This window comes from Peromyscus californicus, unplaced genomic scaffold, assembly GCF_007827085.1.
Source record: "Peromyscus californicus insignis strain IS unplaced genomic scaffold, ASM782708v3 Scaffold_21__1_contigs__length_65335640, whole genome shotgun sequence".
In the NCBI taxonomy this organism is placed as follows: domain Eukaryota; kingdom Metazoa; phylum Chordata; class Mammalia; order Rodentia; family Cricetidae; genus Peromyscus; species Peromyscus californicus.
The window spans coordinates 55,153,576-55,172,822 of NW_026294514.1; the positions used below are offsets into that span (position 1 = coordinate 55,153,576).

The 19,247-nt window shown below is 44.7% G+C and overlaps 1 protein-coding gene across 2 annotated transcripts in view; it reads right to left on the reverse strand.

Annotated features, from left to right (window-relative positions):
- The window catches only part of Farp2 (FERM, ARH/RhoGEF and pleckstrin domain protein 2), a 98,156-nt gene that overhangs the window by 36,253 nt on the left and 42,656 nt on the right, over nt 1–19,247 (reverse strand). For both annotated transcript variants that reach the window (XM_052750327.1, XM_052750326.1), the window contains 8 exons: nt 14,170–14,267; nt 12,492–12,606; nt 11,442–11,589; nt 9,073–9,168; nt 6,445–6,608; nt 6,157–6,225; nt 4,742–4,799; nt 2,309–2,567 (listed from right to left, as the gene is read on the reverse strand). In XM_052750327.1, coding sequence (XP_052606287.1) covers nt 2,309–2,567; nt 4,742–4,799; nt 6,157–6,225; nt 6,445–6,608; nt 9,073–9,168; nt 11,442–11,589; nt 12,492–12,606; nt 14,170–14,267 — 1,007 coding nt within the window. The remainder of the gene's footprint in view (nt 1–2,308; nt 2,568–4,741; nt 4,800–6,156; nt 6,226–6,444; nt 6,609–9,072; nt 9,169–11,441; nt 11,590–12,491; nt 12,607–14,169; nt 14,268–19,247) is intronic.

Here is a 19,247-nt window from a genome sequence, read left to right on the forward strand (position 1 = left end):
ACATGCTCAAGAACCTGGGTTCACACCAGAAAAAAATGATTTCCACAGACATTTTGATAAGAAAACGAAACTTTCAGTGTATATTGCATTGCTAGATAAGATCACAAAGAACCACCACCAAACCAAACAAACAAACAAAACCAATAAACCAGTCACCTGTGGGCCTGTGGGCCGGACAAGCATAACCGAGTGTGGCCAGGGCTGGCTTCAGCCCAGCACTTAGATCCTGGGTCTCATGTCAGTGGCTTATCTTGTCTGAACCATGAACATCAGTCCTGCCCTTCAGAGTGCTCTGGAACATGTGGTCCTCCGCATAGCATCAATCAGGGCTACCTGAGCACTGGTCCCTCCCGCTGCTTGGGGGCAGAGCTGTGGTTGCAATAGTATCTACAGGAAACAGCCAGCAACGTCTATTATAGACCACCTGATGCAACCCAACACCACTCCTTGAGAGAAGATTCAAACTCTTGTACATTCTGAGGCATTTCTTATGTTCTTACCACTTTAAACAAACAGCTTGCTACGTCAGTAAAAGAAACAACTCTCCTGCACCAGTTTATATTAGGACCTTCAAAGCTCACTTGTGGGTCTGGCTCTGCTCGACTGCAACCATAGTACCTATTGCACCTGTAACTAGGATGAACAGAAGGGAGCAAGGCATTTCACACTTTCACAGCGGCTTTTAGACCAGTGCCCCTGCAAGCCCACTCTAAACACAGCATGGCCTTGGTCTCAAGTCAGTAATAAGGAGAGGCTGGTGGCACCAGTGAAGTCCCAGGAGGGCCACCCCTGCATCCAGAAGGCTATCGTCTCCACTGTCCTTCCTGTGTTAGGATGCTATCAAGGCATTCTACAGAGATGCCATATCCTGTACTGACTGCACAAACTAAACAAAACCTACATGCTAACTGGTCACGGGAAGCATGGGTCATTTTAAAAGCAGCATCAAGGGGCATGATACCAATCTATTACAGATGAACAGGAATCTGAACTGCATAATATTGAAAATGTATAGCACCAGTTTTTACTTGAATTCAAAGCAGGTGTCAAAAAAGCCAATGCTGCAGAGGCCAATTCATCAGTCACTACAGGGAATGGCTGGAAATGCTCCATATTAGAGTGATGTGTAAGTTTTAACATCACTTCAAATGAAAGTTTTAACTCTTGACATTCAAAACAGTATCATCTAACTGTAACTAGAAAAAGCCCTGACTATCTAGCATGAACTCAATCACTTCCTATGTCTGAAGCAAAGGATTCTGATCTGTAACTACACCAATGGGGGAAGGGTCTCTTTATAAAGGAGTCTAGAGGGGTCAAGATGGGTTTTTATCTACCTGCTTTCCTGGAGTGGAACTCTTTACATTGGGCTGAAAACCGAAAGGGACTCTCTCCCCGCCCGTCTGTGCAAAAGGGTTACTGAAGAAGAGGCTCGTGTCCAGGGGTGCCTCCGCCTCCGAGTCCCACGAGTCTGTGTCTGAGCTGCTCGAGTCCTCAGCTGTCGTGGGCGGGTAGCTGAGCTGCTCTAGCTGGTCTACAATGTCGGAGAACTGGAAGGCTGAGCTGGACTCAGAGCGCACTGAGTACGCAGGGAAGTTGACCATGGAGCTGGCCTCAGACTGGTTGGCTGAGCTGCATGTGTGCAGAGAAAGACCACCATGCAGTGGCATGTTGTTGAGGGAGCTGTTATCAGACTGGTTGTTCCTAAGGGAGCTAGTTTCAGAAGGACTCAACAGACTCTGCATCAGGCTGGCCTGTGCCTTCACCTCAAACAGCTCTGAGGTGTCTGAGGGATGGACATTGCCATTGAAGTCACTTCCTTCCCCAAATTCAAAATCATCTTCTACACTCATGTCTACTGCCTCAGTAGAGTACCTGTCTGGACTGGACTGGGCAGACTCTGGGTGCTGGAAGGAATCCAGACCACACAAGGCAGGGGACCCGGTGGATTGGACAGGTAACAGGGACTCCTGAAGGACTAAAGAACTGTATGGGAAAGAAAACGCCTCAGAGCCTCCAGCAAAGAAAGAGATGTCTGCTGGGTCATCGTCTATGAACTCTTCAGACACCTGCAGCTGTACATTTGTCAATGTGAAAATAGGGGTCCCTCTGAGGCACTGCCGGCCACCCTGGTACTCCCCGCTGGGCAAGAAGGAGCTTGCAGAAAGCTCATCCTCACAACTGTCATGTCTACAAATAGCTTTGAGTCCCCTACTGGCCCTCCCTTTGTTTAGGTCTAAAGCATTGAGACTCTGTCCTTTGGGACAGGCAGAACCATGGCTGTTCACAACACCACAAATCCCGGCACCTGGACCAGGCTGGAGCACAGGGGGTCCAGGGAGATGGGCCGACTGCGTGCTGGGGCCTTCGGATGAAGATGCTCTGCTGCTCTTCTCTGCTGCTGTGCTCTTGACGTAGGGAGCCTGGGGATCCACAAGGGAGCTGCTGCTGTCCTTCACACTGGGTACACCAGGAGGGGACAGAGAGGAAGCAGGGAGTGCATAAAAGGAGGCATTTGCTGAAGACAGGGAGGCAGAAGTTCTCAAGCCATCGGTGAATGAGATGCTCTGGGGATCAAAATTAAGAAAAGAGGGAACAAATAAAATTATAAAACACTATTACAAACTGTAAAGCCAACGGGGTCAACTTCCAACATCTATACATCCTTACAACTTTTCTTGAAAAGGGAACCTGAGCAGATTTTTCTCTTTCACCAAGTGAGGATTTGGGTTTTATTTGGAGACAGTCTCACTGTAGTCTTGGCTAGTCTCAGATTCGTGGCAATCTGCCTCCCAAGTACTGGGATTATGGATGTATGCCATGCCTGGCTTAGAAATGTATAGTACTGCAACCTGACCCAAGGCCATCGGCTTATAACACCCTTTAATTCCTTCCCCACTCCTGTGGCATGAAATGTCATCGTAGAAAAAGAAACTATCACAGAGAACCACATGACAAGGTTTCTGGGGGTAGCCCTAGTCCTCCTAAGTCTATAAGCAGATACGCTGGAGTGTTCACATCTCTATTCAGCTAAAAGTGCCCTTCACTGTGGTGCTGACACCAGGTGACAAGGACCCATTTACGGTCCCGGGGCTTGTGAGTGTTAGAGATACACGTCAGTCCACTCCAGAGTGAGGTGGGAGGTTGAAAATCACTGACTAGGATGTCCCGTGCCAGCACCCAAGGGCTCTGGACATTTTTAAAGTGCTAGAGTGGCTCTAAGTGTGAGTCAGAGGAGGCTGACAGCAGGGTGAGGGGAGGGAAGGAACCACACTGCGGTTCTCTCTACTCCAGGTCCCTACCCATGTCCTCACTCACGATGCCACATGGAAGGATGCTAAGCATCACTCTCGTGTGTGCTATTAGTAAGACACAGCCACACTTCGAAAAAACCCTTAGCTGGGGGGTGGTGGTGCACACCTTTTGTTTTTTGGTTTTTTCGAGACAGGGTTTCTCTGTGTAGCTTTGCGCCTTTCCTGGATCTCGCTCTGTAGCCCAGGCTGGCCTTGAACTCACAGAGATCCACCTGGCTCTGCCTCCCGAGTGCTGGGATTGAAGGCGTGCGCCACCACCGCCCGGCTGTGAGTTGGAGGTCAGCCTGATCTACTGAGCAAGTTCCACGACAGCCAGGGCTACACAAAAAAACCCTGCCACAGAACTGAGTATTTCCAGGACAGTACATCCATAAGCAGTACACCTAGGTATATACATATCTCAGCCTGAGAAACAAGCAGGTGCTGTCACAGGAGGCCCAGTAACGAGCCTTGTAGAAAGCAATAGCTGGTCATAGTTTAAAAGTGATCTAGTTTCCAATGGCTGCCATATTGCCTCTTTTTAGTTTTGTGTGAGGCAGTATTTTCTATGTAGCCTAGGCTGGCTTTGAACTCACAAGCCTCTTGCCTCAGCCTCCCAAGTGCTGAAATTATAGGTGTCAGTCACCATGCCTGGCATACTGCCTTTTCTTAATCACTCAACCACATTTCTTTATTTTCTGTGGGTTTTTTTTCCTGTGGGTTTTTAAAATAAATTAGATAATGAAAGTGTAAATGTAATTTTAGTGTAAAAAATTCAATTAAAAGATGGGAACACCAAACATTAAGATACAAGGCTCAAAAGAAGCTCTCAGAAACTGTGTTCAGTATAAATGACAGACCATCAATAAAAAGGGCAAACACTGCTCAGAATGAACTATAAGCATGAAACCACAGCAGCACAAGGAAACAATTACATAATGGTACCCGAAAGCAGAATTGATCGTATAGTCATGCTTGAGTGTGGGAGTTAATATGAAAGAGGTATAAGACGTGTTGTGAGGCAGACCTGGAACACAGACTAGTCACTTATGGCTCAGCATAGGGGTGCGGAGCAGCTGATATCTCACTGGGGACATCCCTGCCAAGTGTTCTTCCATGAGGAGTCTGCGCACATCTATGTAATCAGACCAAACACACACAGCTGCAAAGCTGTTTCCTCCGTGCTCCATCTTCGTACAGCAGTCCTTCCAGAGCGGTGTGTCAGCCCGCCACCGCAGAGGCTACAGTGTGCTTGGGAAGTCACTGGCACAGCAGGCAGCTGTTCCGGTTTCCCAGCAACCGCAAACACAAAGACTCATCATCTGGGATTTACTCTGCGTCAGAAGCGTGCACTGAGCCATGTGAGCCTTCTTACAACACTGGGGATAACTGTCTAGGAGAGTACACCCTGGTAGTTAATATCGCTGATGGTTCAACCAAAGACTGACCTGTTTAGGCAGATCTACAGTGAGAGCATGAAGAGAGGTCCGAGTCTTACTGTGCCGTCTGCAAAACAGAGAATATGCTATGAGGCTCACACCCCCCAGCTCCATATCTGTATCCACAAAGAAAGCTCACATAAGAACATGACCAAGACAGAGTGGCAAGCTAGAAATTGGTAGCATAAAAGGAATGAGTAACTAAAATTAAAAAAGAAATTCAAAAGGGATAAAATTATATATTCACACTAAAGAAAATTTCACCTAAGTTTTGAGGTGGCTTACCATACCATCAAGGTTAGCACTAACTGTCAACACGACAGGATCTGGAATCACTTAGGGGGACAAGCCTGTGAGGGTCATTTAGCTTCTGGGTACGCCTTGAGAATTATGCTGATTATGGATTTTTGTTTGTTGGTTGGTTTGTTTGAGACACGGTTTCTCTGTAGCTTTGGAGCCTTTCCTGGATCTCACTCTGTAGACCAGGCTGGCCTAGAACTCACAGAGATCCACCTGCCTCTGCCTCCCGAGTGCTGGGATTAAAGGCGTGCACCACCACCGCCCAGTTATGCTGACTACGTTAACTTCCATTGTGAACGGAATCCCTCCCTGGGAGGGGATCCTATGCTTGAGAAGGAGAGCAGCTGAGCAAAGGCACCAGCACTCCACCTCCTGACTGGGAAAGCGCTGTCACCACCGCTCCAAGGGCCTGCTGCTCTGCTCTCCCCACAGTGGCGGCTGTAACCTGGCGCTATAGACCAGAACAAGCCCCTCCTCCCGTAAGTGGCTTTTGTCTGGTATTTTTTATCAGAGTAGCCAGAAGAGAAACTAAGACACCACATAGAACCATCATATACAAAATGAGCTATGTAGTTTAGAGACTATAAATTGATACCAACTACGAATACAATTATCTCCATGAAGACATTACAAGCCCATTTTCCTTAAAAAACAAAAAACAAAAACAACAAAAAAACCCCTCAGCATTGAAATACATGCTTATGCCTTTAAAAATGTCATTTATCTAAGTAAATATTTAAAATAAGCTGGGCATAGTGGCACACGCCTTTAATCCTAGCACTCAGGAAGTAGAGTCAGTAGGATTTCTGTGAGTTCCAGGACAGCCAAGGCTACACAGTCAGACCCTGTTTTTTAAAGGGGGAGAAGGGGCTGCAGAGATGCTCAGTGGTTAAGAGCACTGGCTGCTCTTCCAAAGGACCTAGGTTCAAGTCTAAGCATCTATATGGCAGCTAGCCACCATCTCTAAGTGCAGACCCGGGGGGATTTGGCGCCCTCTTTTGGCTCTGAGAGTACTGCAGGCATGTTCTACGCAGACATGAACGCAGGCAAAACGCCCCCACACAAAAGTGTTAAAACAGAAAATGGAAAGACAAACACTTTACATCATAAGTGCCAGAGTTTACCTTTCATATGGAACTCTCTTCATCCCACCGTCTTTGACATAGTCTACTAGTTGTTTCTGAGTTCTTCCACTACAAATAAAAGCTCAGTTAACAACACAACAAAACAGTAATCGCCAGTTCAGAGTTAAGAACAGACTGCCCATCGTCTTCCAGAAACATGTGTAAATAACTCTATGTATTGTCCCTCACAAAACTACTCCTGAATACACTCATCTGCCCAGCCTATGACACTTCCTTCTCTCTTCCCTCACCCCAGCAGTCAGCTCCTGCAGCTGAGGTTAGCCCTACCTGTATCTGAAGGAGGAGCCCCGGCTGAAGAAGACAGCTTTTGCCTTTGGCTTAGGCTGGTCAGAAAGCCTAAAAAAGGTGTGGTATTCCACACATATCTTCCAGAAGTTCTTACATTCATCTCTGCTACCCAGCAAGAACTCTAATGTGTCCTGGTAGGGTCCCTAGAAACAAAATACAAAGGTTCAAGAAGCAAACACAACAATAAAGAACTGGAGAACAGAAAGCAAGCTCTGGAAGCAGATCATATCACAGGCAGTCTCAAAGTTAAAAATCAGAGCCAGGCATGGTAGCACATGCCTTAGATAACTACAGGCTATAGTTTTCAGACTCACGTATATCAACATGAAGAAACCACTGCTGTCTGTCTCTCTGAGTTCTTGGCATAGATTCCTAGAAATGCAATTGTGAGCTCTAGGACCACGTGCACTTTGAATCTTATGGTCGATATCACCGAATCATTTTCTACAACTGCAATACTTCTACTTAGTCCTAAAAAGTAGGTGGCCGGCCGGGCGGTGGGCACACACCTTTAATCCCAGCAGAGGCAGGCACATCACTGAGTTTGAGGCCAGCCTGGTCTACAAAGCAAGTTCCAGGACAGCCACGACTGTTTACACAGAGAAATCCTGTCACAAACAAACAAAAACCCTAGGTGTTTAGAGATTTAAATGTAACTTTAAAACATGCCATTCTAATAGTTGCTTTTGTAAACTGAACAGTGTAGCAAGCTTTCTTATGAGCCACCAACCAGCTCCCAAATCATGACACAGAGACTTATTAGTTATAAATGCTCAGCCTTATCTTACGATTGCCCCACTAGCTCTTATAACTTAACCTGCTTCTCTCATCTACGCTTTGTCCCGGGGATTTTTATCTTTCTTTCATTCTGTATGTCCTACTCCGCGTCCAGCTGCCTGGCGGCTGGTCTTGGGTGGCATCTTCTCTTTCTCCTTCATTCTCTCTTTCTCCTCTCTCCCATTTATTCTCTCCGCTCACCAGCCCCACCTGTCCCTCTTCTGTGTAGCTATTGGCTGATCAGCTTTTTATTAGACCAATCAGGTGCCTTTGGCAGGCAAGGTGAAACAGCAACACACCTTTATATCATTAAACAAATGCAGCACAGACAAATGTAACACACCTTTACACAGTTACAGTGATATTCCACAACAGAGTAGTATTTCTCTTCTACCTTTCCAGATTAACTCTAAGAAACACTTTTTACTCACAGAGAAAAAGGAAGCCTTTGACTTGCCTCTTTTCATCCATAGAGAGTAGAGAACTATTTTAAATAATTAACAGCAGATCACCTTTCTTTTGATTGGGCCTGTGGCATAGAGCTATAATCACAACAATTAGGAGTCTGAGGCAGGAGAATCAGGAGTCAGAGCACAGTGTGGGGAACACTGTCTCACAAACCCCAAAACCAAACAAAATAAGAACAAAAAAACAACCAAACAGCCAAGTAAACACACAGACATATGCAGACAGACAGACAGACACATGCTCCAAGTCTCTACTGAAGTCAATGCAGCCCCATACTGCACATGAACATGGACAAAAGCCCCATGTGCTTCTCCGAGGCTTAGACAGAGACACTCTTCTGATCGCTCCCACGGGACCAGAAGTACCCTGAAGCCCACCCAGGTAGCATCTCAAGCTTCAGCCAGGCCACGGCTCAGTTGATCTACTGTTTCCTAGCTTCCTTTGAACAAAGAAGATACAATTTAAACACGAACTACTTGAAGTATTGAATTTTCCCAATGACCACATTGCACAGATTACACTTTTTCTATTTCTAATCATTCAGTGGTGAAATGGTGGTTATTAGCTTGTCAGCTCTTGTTGACTGGAATCTCTGATAAAAAGGGAGGGTGTTTTGTTTTCTTTTGTTTAGACTGGATCTTGCTATATAAACCAGGCTGGTCTCAAACTTTGTAATTCTCCTCCCCAGCCTCCAGAGTGTTGGGATTAAAAGGAGTTCTTATTATTTCTTGATAATCAAGGATTCTTCCATCAGACCTAGTCAGGGGTCAAGTTTTGGGGGTTATTTAATGAATGTGCCTGTGTGTGTGCCTGTGTGTATGTATATGCATCATGTGTGTGCAGGAACCTATGGAGGTCAGAAGAGATCCCCTGAAACTGGAGCTACAGACAGCAGTGAGCTGCCAGGCAGGTGCTGGGTACAGAGCCAGGTCCTCTGCAAGCAAACTGCTGAGCATAAGTCCTCACTGTGTATTGCTGACAGGTCCAGATTACTCTCAGCATGTGCCTTCCTAGGTTCATGCTGAACTGGAAACCCTCGGGTAGGAACTGATAAGCTCCCTAGAGGGGCAATGTGGGCATGCTGGGCACTCATCCCCATCTTGACTCTGATCCCAAGTCCCAACTTTAAATTATCAAATACCTGATCCTGAAATGATTTATAAAGTAGGGTTTTTGGAGACAGGGTCTCTAGACCAGGCTAGCCTCTAATTCCCTTGGTAGCCAGGGATGACCTTGAACTTCTGATCTTCCTGCCTCTTCCTCCAGAGTGCTGAGATTTTATATCAAATGCTTAAAAAGACCCTTAATATTCTGTAGGATTAAACTGCCTAACAATATTAAAAGTTCTAAAATAATACTCACATGGACCTCTGGGTGGAGTTTGATAAGAAACCTTTTCCTCTTGAAGCTTAGTTTCCGGACCTTGGACCAGTTGAAAGTGTTGATTTTGGTGGTTCCCTGGAATATCAGAGACAGACACACACAGTACATTTGATTACAATGTAATCAATGTAAGCGCACATGACTTTTCTCACAGAGCGGAATCCGCTTCAGCTACATCCTTGATGAGCAGCAGAGCAGTTCAAGTGCACATCACCATTTCACCTAGAACAGCTCTGAATCAAATGCCAACATCACATATATTATCTATTTTGCACTGGTGATTTAAATTTCTTAGATACAGCTTCATTGCAAATTTTAAAAACCAATGGTAGCATCACACATTTTGAAGTTCCCCCAACAAAGGGAAGTGTCTGGAAGAGGCCATGGTGATGGCCAGGCTGGCAGAGAGGGGTGTCAGGTTTCTTCCTAGGGAAAGGCAGGAAGACCACCCTAGACTGCACTGTAGTTAAAGAAAACTTCTGGTTTCCACATCAGCAGATGGGCAGACGCAAAATACAAATACAGGTGCGTGACCAGTGAACACGTATATAGCTTTCAGAGGGCTTAGAAATGACTCCCTAAAAAGCAATGGGCAGACCTGGCGCCCAGATCTTGGTTTCTTTTTTAAAGAAAACTTTTAGCTGGGTGGTGGTAGCGCATGCCTTTAATCTCAGCACTCAGGAAGCAAAAGCAGGTGGATCTCTGTAAGTTTGAAGCCAGACTGGGCTATCACCTGAGTTCCAGGACAGCCAGAGCTGTAACACAGAGAAACCCTGTCTTGAAAAACCAAAAAAAAAAAATTTTTTTTTAACTAGAGTCATCAGATTTGGGAGCAGGGGCCTTCATCAGCTGAACTATTTTGCAAGCCTAATCCTATTTCTAAATGTGTAGCTTGTTCTGCGTTTGTTTTTCTAGCATTCTGATTTGTTTTTAGGGATTCATGTTTCCTCTGTAATAACAGCAGATTGACAAGGCTCAGAGCCTGAAGCAGCAGTGAATCTACAGTAGAGTCTCCCTCACGTTCTTAACTGAAAGCCGGTCATTTTAATTATCCTCTGTAGGACCAGTAAAACTACCAGTTTAATTTGTACGGAACAGTGTGTGTGTGTGTGTGTGTGTGTGTGTGTGCGCGCGCGCGCGCGTGCATGCGTGTGCTCAAGTGTGCACACATGGGTGCATACAAGCCATGGGACATGTGTGGAGGTCAGAGGACAGGTTGTAGAAGGCAGTCCGTTCCTTCCTCCATGTGGCTTCCGAGGATTAAACGCACATCACCAGGGTTTCCAGCAAGCAAGCTTACCCAATGAGCCACTATGCCACAGGCTAATTTTTTTTTTTTTTTTTTGAGGCTTGCTTTGTTGCCCAGCCTGCCTTAAAGACGGTTGGGATTACTGTATTATGGTGTCAGTGGTAAATGCACTGTGATGATATATAGAGCACCTTATCCAGAGGACATGCCATATAGGTCTGAGGGTGAGGATGTATGTCACTTGTCTCAGAGGACACTGTGGTAGAAGCAGGGACGGAGTGCACCAAAGGGTGAATCCAGGTTAAGGACAGACGGGGTTCTCTGTGCTGTCCTGACACTCAGCGTCCCGGAGAAGCTTCCACACTAGTGCTGTGGTCGCAGGTACCGGCATCAGCACTGACAGGTGCTAGACAGTCAGGCTTTTCAAAGAAGCCTCCAGCTGCCTGTCAATCTGGCCAGCGTTCCCGGGAGCTGACACATGGAGGGACTGTGTCACCTTCTAACTGCAGGTTTCTCGTGAGTCTACATTTTCAGGGAGGTGCCTTGATTCTAACCTCTGACACACACCATGGATGGGAAGCCCCTTTACTGCTGTAGCACAGGGAATGTATACTGTGTCTGTCATGGCTGCGACTGATCTTCATACAGACAAACCAGGCCTTCTGCTTTCAGGCCCAGCGTGTCTAACTCTGAGCTCCCTGTCATCAAAAACTCTCGTGACCCAGCAGAGTTCTTACCCCCAGAATGTCCTCTGTCCCACCCCCAGACAAGAACCTGGCCCCAGTTTCAGATCCTAAAGGTGACTCTGGTTCACCATTAGAAGGAATGACAGAGCAGAGACCTTGGGCAGTGGTCAGCCCAGGCAGTAGTCAGGATTGTGAGTTCCAGGGCAGTGAGCACAGCTGTACTGGGCAAGAGAAGGACCAGAAAGCAGTTTCTTCGTTGTAGGAGATGGGTCAGATCAGATGATATGCTAAGTTTCTCTTCTGCACACAGCACTCACTCATCACAACAAAAGTCCACCAACAAATACAGCAACAACAAACCACAGCAAGCCCCTGTGCACCGGACTCTGGCCCCTCCCTGTCCTTCCACCTACCTGGAACACGAGGACACCCATATGAGAAACTGCCAGATTAATCTTGGTCCCTTCTCTATCAGAAGCCATGTGAAATCTGATGCCATACATTTCCAACTTTCTTGCAATCTCCAGCACCTGGAAATCCGACTCTGCAGGTGTCTGGCCCCTATAATGAAGGACGTTTTAACATATCAAACACTTGTCTTCTAAAGGAGTCAAAGTATATAAGAAAATAGGTCAGGAAAACAGTCAGATAAGTCAGCTAACAAATCAACGTGGAAGTTTTTATTGTTAGGGGGCATGTGGTTCACTTCTGCATTTACCAACTACGAAACGAGAACACCACATGTGGAGGCCGAGGAGATGGGCTCCTTCTGTGTTAGTCTCCGATCTTCTTATTCTAATCTACTCGTAAAAGGTAGAGTGTTTCATCTGAACTCACTAAATGATTAGTTTTACAATTTACTTGAAGTTATATGCCAACAACACTAGCTACTAAACAGTGAGCTGGAGGAAATGTCCTAAATGATACTGGTATCTTTCTTATCATTGCAAAAACAACTGAATTTACTGAGTGGTGGGGTGCACGCCTTTAATGGCAGCACTTGGAAGGCAGAGGCAGGCACATCTCTGTGAGTCTGAGGCCAGCCTGGTCTACAGAGCAAGCTCCAAGACATCTAGGGTTACACAGAGAAACCATACCTTGGGAAAAACAACAACAACAAAAATAACTGATCTATCCACATAAAGGTCTCCTAACATGCTATACAGTCCACAGCCCAGGTTACATCACCAAAAAACAGAAGTGAATCTGGCCAACATCCTATTAAGCAGCCTCAGGAAATCAATGCTCACATGAAGTCACATCTGGAGCAAAGGAAGGCTCCCCTGCTCTGTGCCTGAATGTGGGACTTTCCCCTTACTTTGTTAGACCCACACGGGCTGCTGCATGTTCTCAGACCAGAGAACAACCAATGTTTCTTCAGTTCAAATTCTACAGAAGCCTAACAAAAGTCCCTAAACATCCTTTAGCTCTAACTGCATCACCCCCACTCCTGACCAACTTACGTGTGCCTCTGATGGAAGTCTAGTATCTTTTCCAGGGATTGCTCCTGGTTGGGCAAGTACTCATTGGCTTTGAGGTGTTCTCGATCCAAGGCTTCATCATAATCCCCTATTTCCGCTGAGATGAGACAATGAAAGCAAATATTTTTTATTTTATCTTTCCAAATATTTCCAGCATATTTCCAAATATGTTGTTTAAAGATAAACACAGAAAGGTATAGGGATTTTCCCCTCTAACTCCTGAAGACCAAAAATTCTGATAGTTTATAGTGAACCCTGAATATAATGACAATTTTTAATTTAAGTTTTAAAAGATTTTAAAAAGTTTGTGTGTATGAGTGTTTTGCCTGCCTAGGAATGTAGCATGTACATGTACCATGTGCATGCAGAGCTTGAGGAAGCCAGAAGAAAGCATGGACTCCTGGAGCGGGAGCTGTTGATGGTTATGAGGCACCATGTGGGTGCTGAGAACAGAACCTGAGGCCTCTGCAGGGGCAGCAAGTGGTCTTAATTAACCTTTGAGTCGTCTCTCTCACCCTAGCTTACTGTTTGTTTGTTTGTTTGCCGAGACAGGGTTTCTCTGTGGAACCCTGTCTGTCCTGGAACTCTGTAGACCAGGCTGGCCTCGAAGTCAGAGATCTGCCTTTGCCACCCAAGTGCTGGGATTAAAGGTGTGCGCCACCACTGCCCAGCTTCTATTTTTAAAAATCAGTGTATACATATATTGTCTCATGAATACTATAACCACGACAATTATTTTGCTTTAGAAAAATGCAGGCTAAATCATTTTTTTCCTTTCAGGGCTTTTCAAATTTTCAAAAATCTCCTAAATTTATAATTTTTAAAAAATATATATTTATTTTTATTTTATGTATGTGAGTGTTTTGCCTGTACATAGTAAGTGCACCATAACATAGCCTCACCTTAGTCTAGAAACAATGTGGGTCCTTCCCTTCCTATGTCTTCATAAGTCCTGTAAAACATGTGCCTGCGTCTCGGAATCTCTTGCTACTCTTCACGGTCTATTTCTGAAGTAAGTTAGTTTTTGTACCCTTCTCCGCCACCTTTTGTTCCACATAAGACACTAAAGGAATGTGTTCTCTTCCCTTCAGTGTTAATGTTTAGACAGCGGGGACTCTAACTCACCCTCAGGAGGCCCCTTCTGGGTGTGCTGAGGATCTGATTTACAGCCTGACTCTGGACTGAATATGCATTGCTGTTAAATTGGATAAAGGTAGATGGGGCACGGAGACAGAGGTCAGTCTGGGGTACACAAATTAAGGCCAGCCCAAGTTGTTTAAAAACATAAACAACAATAACAAAACATCCGAGTGCTGGCTCTGTGGTTCAGTGGTGGAATGTCTGCCTAGCAAGTGTGAGGCTCGCTGTTCTTTTCCAGCACCGGGAAGGACAAAGAGACAGGGTGAAGACAAATGGGAGACAACCCTGAAGAATGAATGTAACCACAGATTTGGGCTGTGGGCCTATATGCAGAGCTATTTGTCAAGGAGTGGTACATTACAGCGGTTAACTTTCATCTTATCAAGAATACATCTAAATAGAAATGCCCATTTAAAAAACAAACCAAAACCTGACTTGTCAATTACACACGCGCACCAGCCAAGCAAGGGCAGCTCTGCTGGCCTGTCCCGGACCCTCTCGAGGCGGCACAGATACTAACACTGCAGGAGGTGGGATACAAGCAGGGCTGCAGTGGCGGCAGCGCACGTCAAGCGTTCTTCCAGGAGGTCTCTCTTGAGTTGCAAGGCAAACAGGTACCTAGACAGGTGTTCAAGCAAGAGAAGATCAACTCCAAAGTTCTCTGAACATAATACAGACACGCCTCTCTAAGAGAGCACACAGCTCTGGGGCGCAGCACTCAACACTGAACAAAATGGAGTGCCCTCCAAGCACAAGTCACAAAAGCCCTTTCACAGAGCAAGCAGACACCAAAGGTCAGAAGACAAGTCTGCTCAGCAGGCTCTGGCGTGCACGTCAGAGCACACCCAAAGTGCTCAGCACACAGAGGAACTTCTGTCCAGCAGCAAGACAGAGAAATTCGCCTTTTCAGGCATACTACTAATCCACACAATCACACTCTCTGAGGGAATACCTTCAACAAGGAAGTTCATAAATTCATATTACAAAACTGCAATCACAGTTTTGGACGGAAGAACAGAAATACACAGTTAAGACAGCTTCAAATGTGCTGTGATGCTTTGAAGCAGATTGATAATACTCAGTCTCAGTGAGAATATAAGACACATGTACTTTAAAACACCACTGGTGAAAATGTAAACAGAGAAGGCAACTGGAAAGCATTTTTGAGGCCAATCATGGTGGCACACGCTTTTAATCCCAGCACTCCAGAGGCAGAGACAGGTATATCTCTGTGAGTTCAAGGTCAGCCTAGTCTACATAGTAAGTTCTAGGAAAGCCAGAGCTACATAATAGTCAGACCCTGTCTCAAAATAAATAAGTAGGTAAGTAGGTATGTAGATAGGTAGGTAGGTAGATAGATAGATTAAAAAGAAAAGAAAATATTTATATCTTAATTTAATCCTTAATAAGTATGACTAAGTAGTTCTTTCTAAGTATTGTTCTGGAAGTTGCAAAACTTGGTGAATAACCCAAACTCCCTGTTTTCACAGAAATTTACACTTTGGTACAAACTATTAAAATTTTACTAGATTTGGGAATGGAGAGATGGTTCAGCAATTAAGAGCACATGTTGCTCTTCTGGAAGACCTGGATTCAATTCCCAGCATCCACATGGTGGCTCACAATCGTTCTGTAACTCCAGTGCCAGAGAATTTCATGGTGGTCATCAGGCACACATGTGGTACATAGAAACTCATGCAGGCAAAGCACACACATGCAAAAAAAAAAATTACTACATTCTCTGTTTTTTGATAAACGAAATGGAATGCTTCTGAACCTGTATATTATTCTTATGTAGATGGCATGCTAATCTCTGTAGCCTTTCAATTTTAGTATACACGCAGCTGAAAGGAACACCTGTAGACTTAGAATTTAAAATGTGTGTGCTCTTGAACCAGACAGCTCCATGCTAACAGATTTTCCACAGCAGTATTCCCAGAGTTCACAAAGGCATGCCAACAATGACATTTCTTTGTGATATTTTAACAGAAAAACTGGGAATAAGCCCCAAATGCACTAGATGCTAATGACTGCATTAGGTGCCAGTCTACACTCAGTGTGAAAGGCTATGAATTACTAAACATGGGGGAAAGTTTCAATGTACAGTTCACATGTATCATTTGATAGTGCTTTGTAACATAATTTCCTTGAGGCTCTAAGCTGTGTTCACTGAAAGAACTCTTAGGAAGATCTCTGCCCAGTGTTAGAACTTACCTGGAGGGTAAGGGGTGAGCAAGGACAAAACTTTGGTTTTTTATTTTACATAACTTTATTTGAAATTTTCTTTTTTGCCACAGATATACTTTTTAATAAATTAAAGAGGAAAAAGGCCTTCTGAATGAAAATAAGGGGGCATAACTGACTTCCCGGGGCCGGGGTGTTGGTAGAGTGCTCACCAAGTGCACGAAGGCCCGGCTCCATCCCCAGCAACACTGAAAAAGGCTGTGGTGGCCAACGCCTAGAGCCCTTAAACTCAGAAAGTGGAAACAGGGGGCACCCTCAGCTGCTCAGTGAGTTAAAGGTCAGCCTTAGTCATAAGAACCTTTTCAACAACAACAAAACAAACAAAAAACCAGATTGCCCCAAACCAACCTGAACCTAATACTCAGACACAGGATTCTAAATTAGAGACTATTTTGTTTAATTTGGGAGAATATGATTTAGAAATGATTCCCCTTCAAAAAGGTCCCGCATGGTGCTTCTCAGAGTTCAGTAAGTTACCAAGGTGTGTTTTATGTTCACTTACAGTAGCACTGCTTTGCTAGCTACAGTTCAGTCTCCTCATCAACCTAAGATGTTGCTCTCCTTTCTCTGTACCTGACATTCCATGAGTTCCTGCATGGTCCATGATCTACAGAGCCTTTAGGAGGGATTCACTGTAACTCACACGATCCTGGCCCAGTCAGGACTTACTCATTTTGGGGACACTATGATAATGTCCTATTCTCTATCATCTGCATCTGACCCAGGGTTTTGAGTCTATTTTATTTTTTATTTTATTTTGGCTTTTCAAGATATGGTTTTTCTGTGTATCCCTGGCTGTCCTGTAACTTGCTCTATAAACCAGGCACTGGCCTCAAACTCAGGGATCTGCCTTACTCTGCTGGAATTAAAAGTGTGTGTTACCCGGGGATCACCCAATGACAGAGAAATGGAATGAGATCTACATGAACAGCCTGGACGTGAGTGGGGGTAATGAAAGGCGAGGGTTGAGGGAAAGAGAGCTTAGGGGAGCAGGAGATCCCAGCTGGATCAACAACAGAGAGGGAGAACAAGGAATAGGAGACCATGGTAAATGAAGACCACATGAGAATAGGAAGAAGCAAAGTGCTAGAGAGGCCCACAGAAATCCACAAAGATACCCCCACAACAGACTGCTGGCAATGGTTGAGAGACAGCCCAAACTGACCTACTCTGGTGATAGGATGGCCAAACACCCTAATTGTCATGCTAGAAACCTCATCCAACTACTGAGGGATCTGGATGCAGAGATCCATGACTAGGCCCTGGGTGGATCTCTGGGAGTCCAATTATCGAGAATGAGGAGGGTTTATATGAGCGAGAATTGTTGAGACCAAGGTTGGATAAAGCACAGGGACAAATAGCCAAACGAATGGAAACACATGAACTATGAACCAATGGCTGAGGGGTCCCCACTGGATCAGGCCCTCTGAATGGGTGAGACAGTTGATTGGCTTGATCTGTTTGGGAGGCATCCAGGCAGTGGGACCGGGTCCTGTGCTCATTGCATGAGTTGGCTGTTTGAAACCTGGGGCCTATGCAGGATTGCTTGGCTCGGCGTGGGAGGAGGGGACTGGACCTAACTGGACTGAGTCTACCAGGTTGATCTCAGTCTGTGGGGAAGGCTTTGCCCTGGAGGAGATGGGAATGGGGGGGGGGGGCTGGGGGGAAGGTGAGGGGGACGGGAGGGGGGAGAACAAGGGAATCCGTGGCTGATATGTAGAACTGAATTGTATTGCAAAATTTAAAAAAAAAAAAAAAGTGTGTGTTACCATACCCGGCTTGAACCTAATTTAAAGTTGTAGCTTTATTTTTCATGATAAAATCAATATACATAAGCATAAAAGGCACAGAGAAGATTTCCTAATCTTTCCCACCTCAAGGACAACTGTTACATTTTCTGTCAGTAATTTCTGCAAAAAGAGCAACTTATAATTAGAGAAGCATTGGAAACTTCCTCATACCCCTACCTGACTCATTCTATGCCGCTATTCATGAGGACTATTGCATGGTATACACCTCTCATTTAAGTAGGTTTTTGTTGATAAATATTTATATGATCAGAATTTTGACAAATTTTAATTTGACAAATTTAATTTAATTTGCAAACATAAATCTAAGCCACACAGAAAATACTGTTTGAAATTGTTCTAGCACTCCATTCAAGTTTTATTTTCAAGTTTAAAGCATAGATCCTTCTTCTAAGTTCTACTTCATATTTGTGTCTGGTAAGAACCAGTTGCTAAGATCTTCTTTAACTACATTTACTGGAATTTATTTGTCTCCTAGCTCATTTATTTTTTAGCTTAAAAGTATTTATTTGGGAATACTAATGTGCCACACACATGCATGTGGAAGTGGGAGCATGACTTTTGGATGTTGTTTCTCTCTGTCCACCATGGGGTTCTGGGACTGAGTCCAGGTCAGCAGGCTGGCAGCAAGCACCTTTACACACAGTGACACATCCACCCTGTTCTCATTCATTCTTTTTGTTTGTAATTGTGTGTGTGTTTTAATGCACTAAAGATAACTTTAGAGGTACCAAAATGTGTCGATGTTGCATTAAGGAATGAAAACAAACACTTCATTTTGTATTTATTTGACCAAGAACAAGCCCAAATTTGAATTCTCCATTATTCTCCTTGTATACGCCATCTGTCACACTTTGTGGTTACTGGTCGATCTGTGGTCTGGTGTTGTATATATTTGTGCCTGCCTGAATGCTGTCTAATGTCTGTCTGTCCCTTAACAAAGAACTTGGCTCTGAATTTATTGAACTACACAATAAACAGCACGGCAAAGGGACGAGGGGTCCTTTACAAAAATCTTCAAAGAGTTCTACAAGGGGAATCATTTTACTCACCCCAACTCACTCAGACAAACAATATCCATATGCTTTTCCAATATTTATAGTGAATATTTATTTTATAAGGTTGTTTCTGACCTACTGGCTGCTCTCAGCAGATAGTTACCACAATACACACACACACACACACACACACACACACACACACACACACACAAATCTGGGTGAGGGGCATGGAAGAGGACATAACTTAAGATTGAAGCCATTAATTAGCTTAGGTTGTAAAAGCTGATTGAACGGGCAATCCAAGGCAAGTTTGGTTGGTATGATGTTCTCTTAAAGGCAGGTTAAACACAGTAGGAAAAAGATATATTAAGTGGGCTTTTTGTCACACAGGCTAGAGTCATCTGGGCAGAGGGAACCTCAATTGAGAAAATGCCTCCACCAGAATGGTCTGTGAGCAAGTCTGCGGTGCATTTTCTTGATTAATGATTAATATAGGTGAGACCATCCCAAAGGGTGAGGGGCTGCAAAACAGGTTGAGCAAGCCA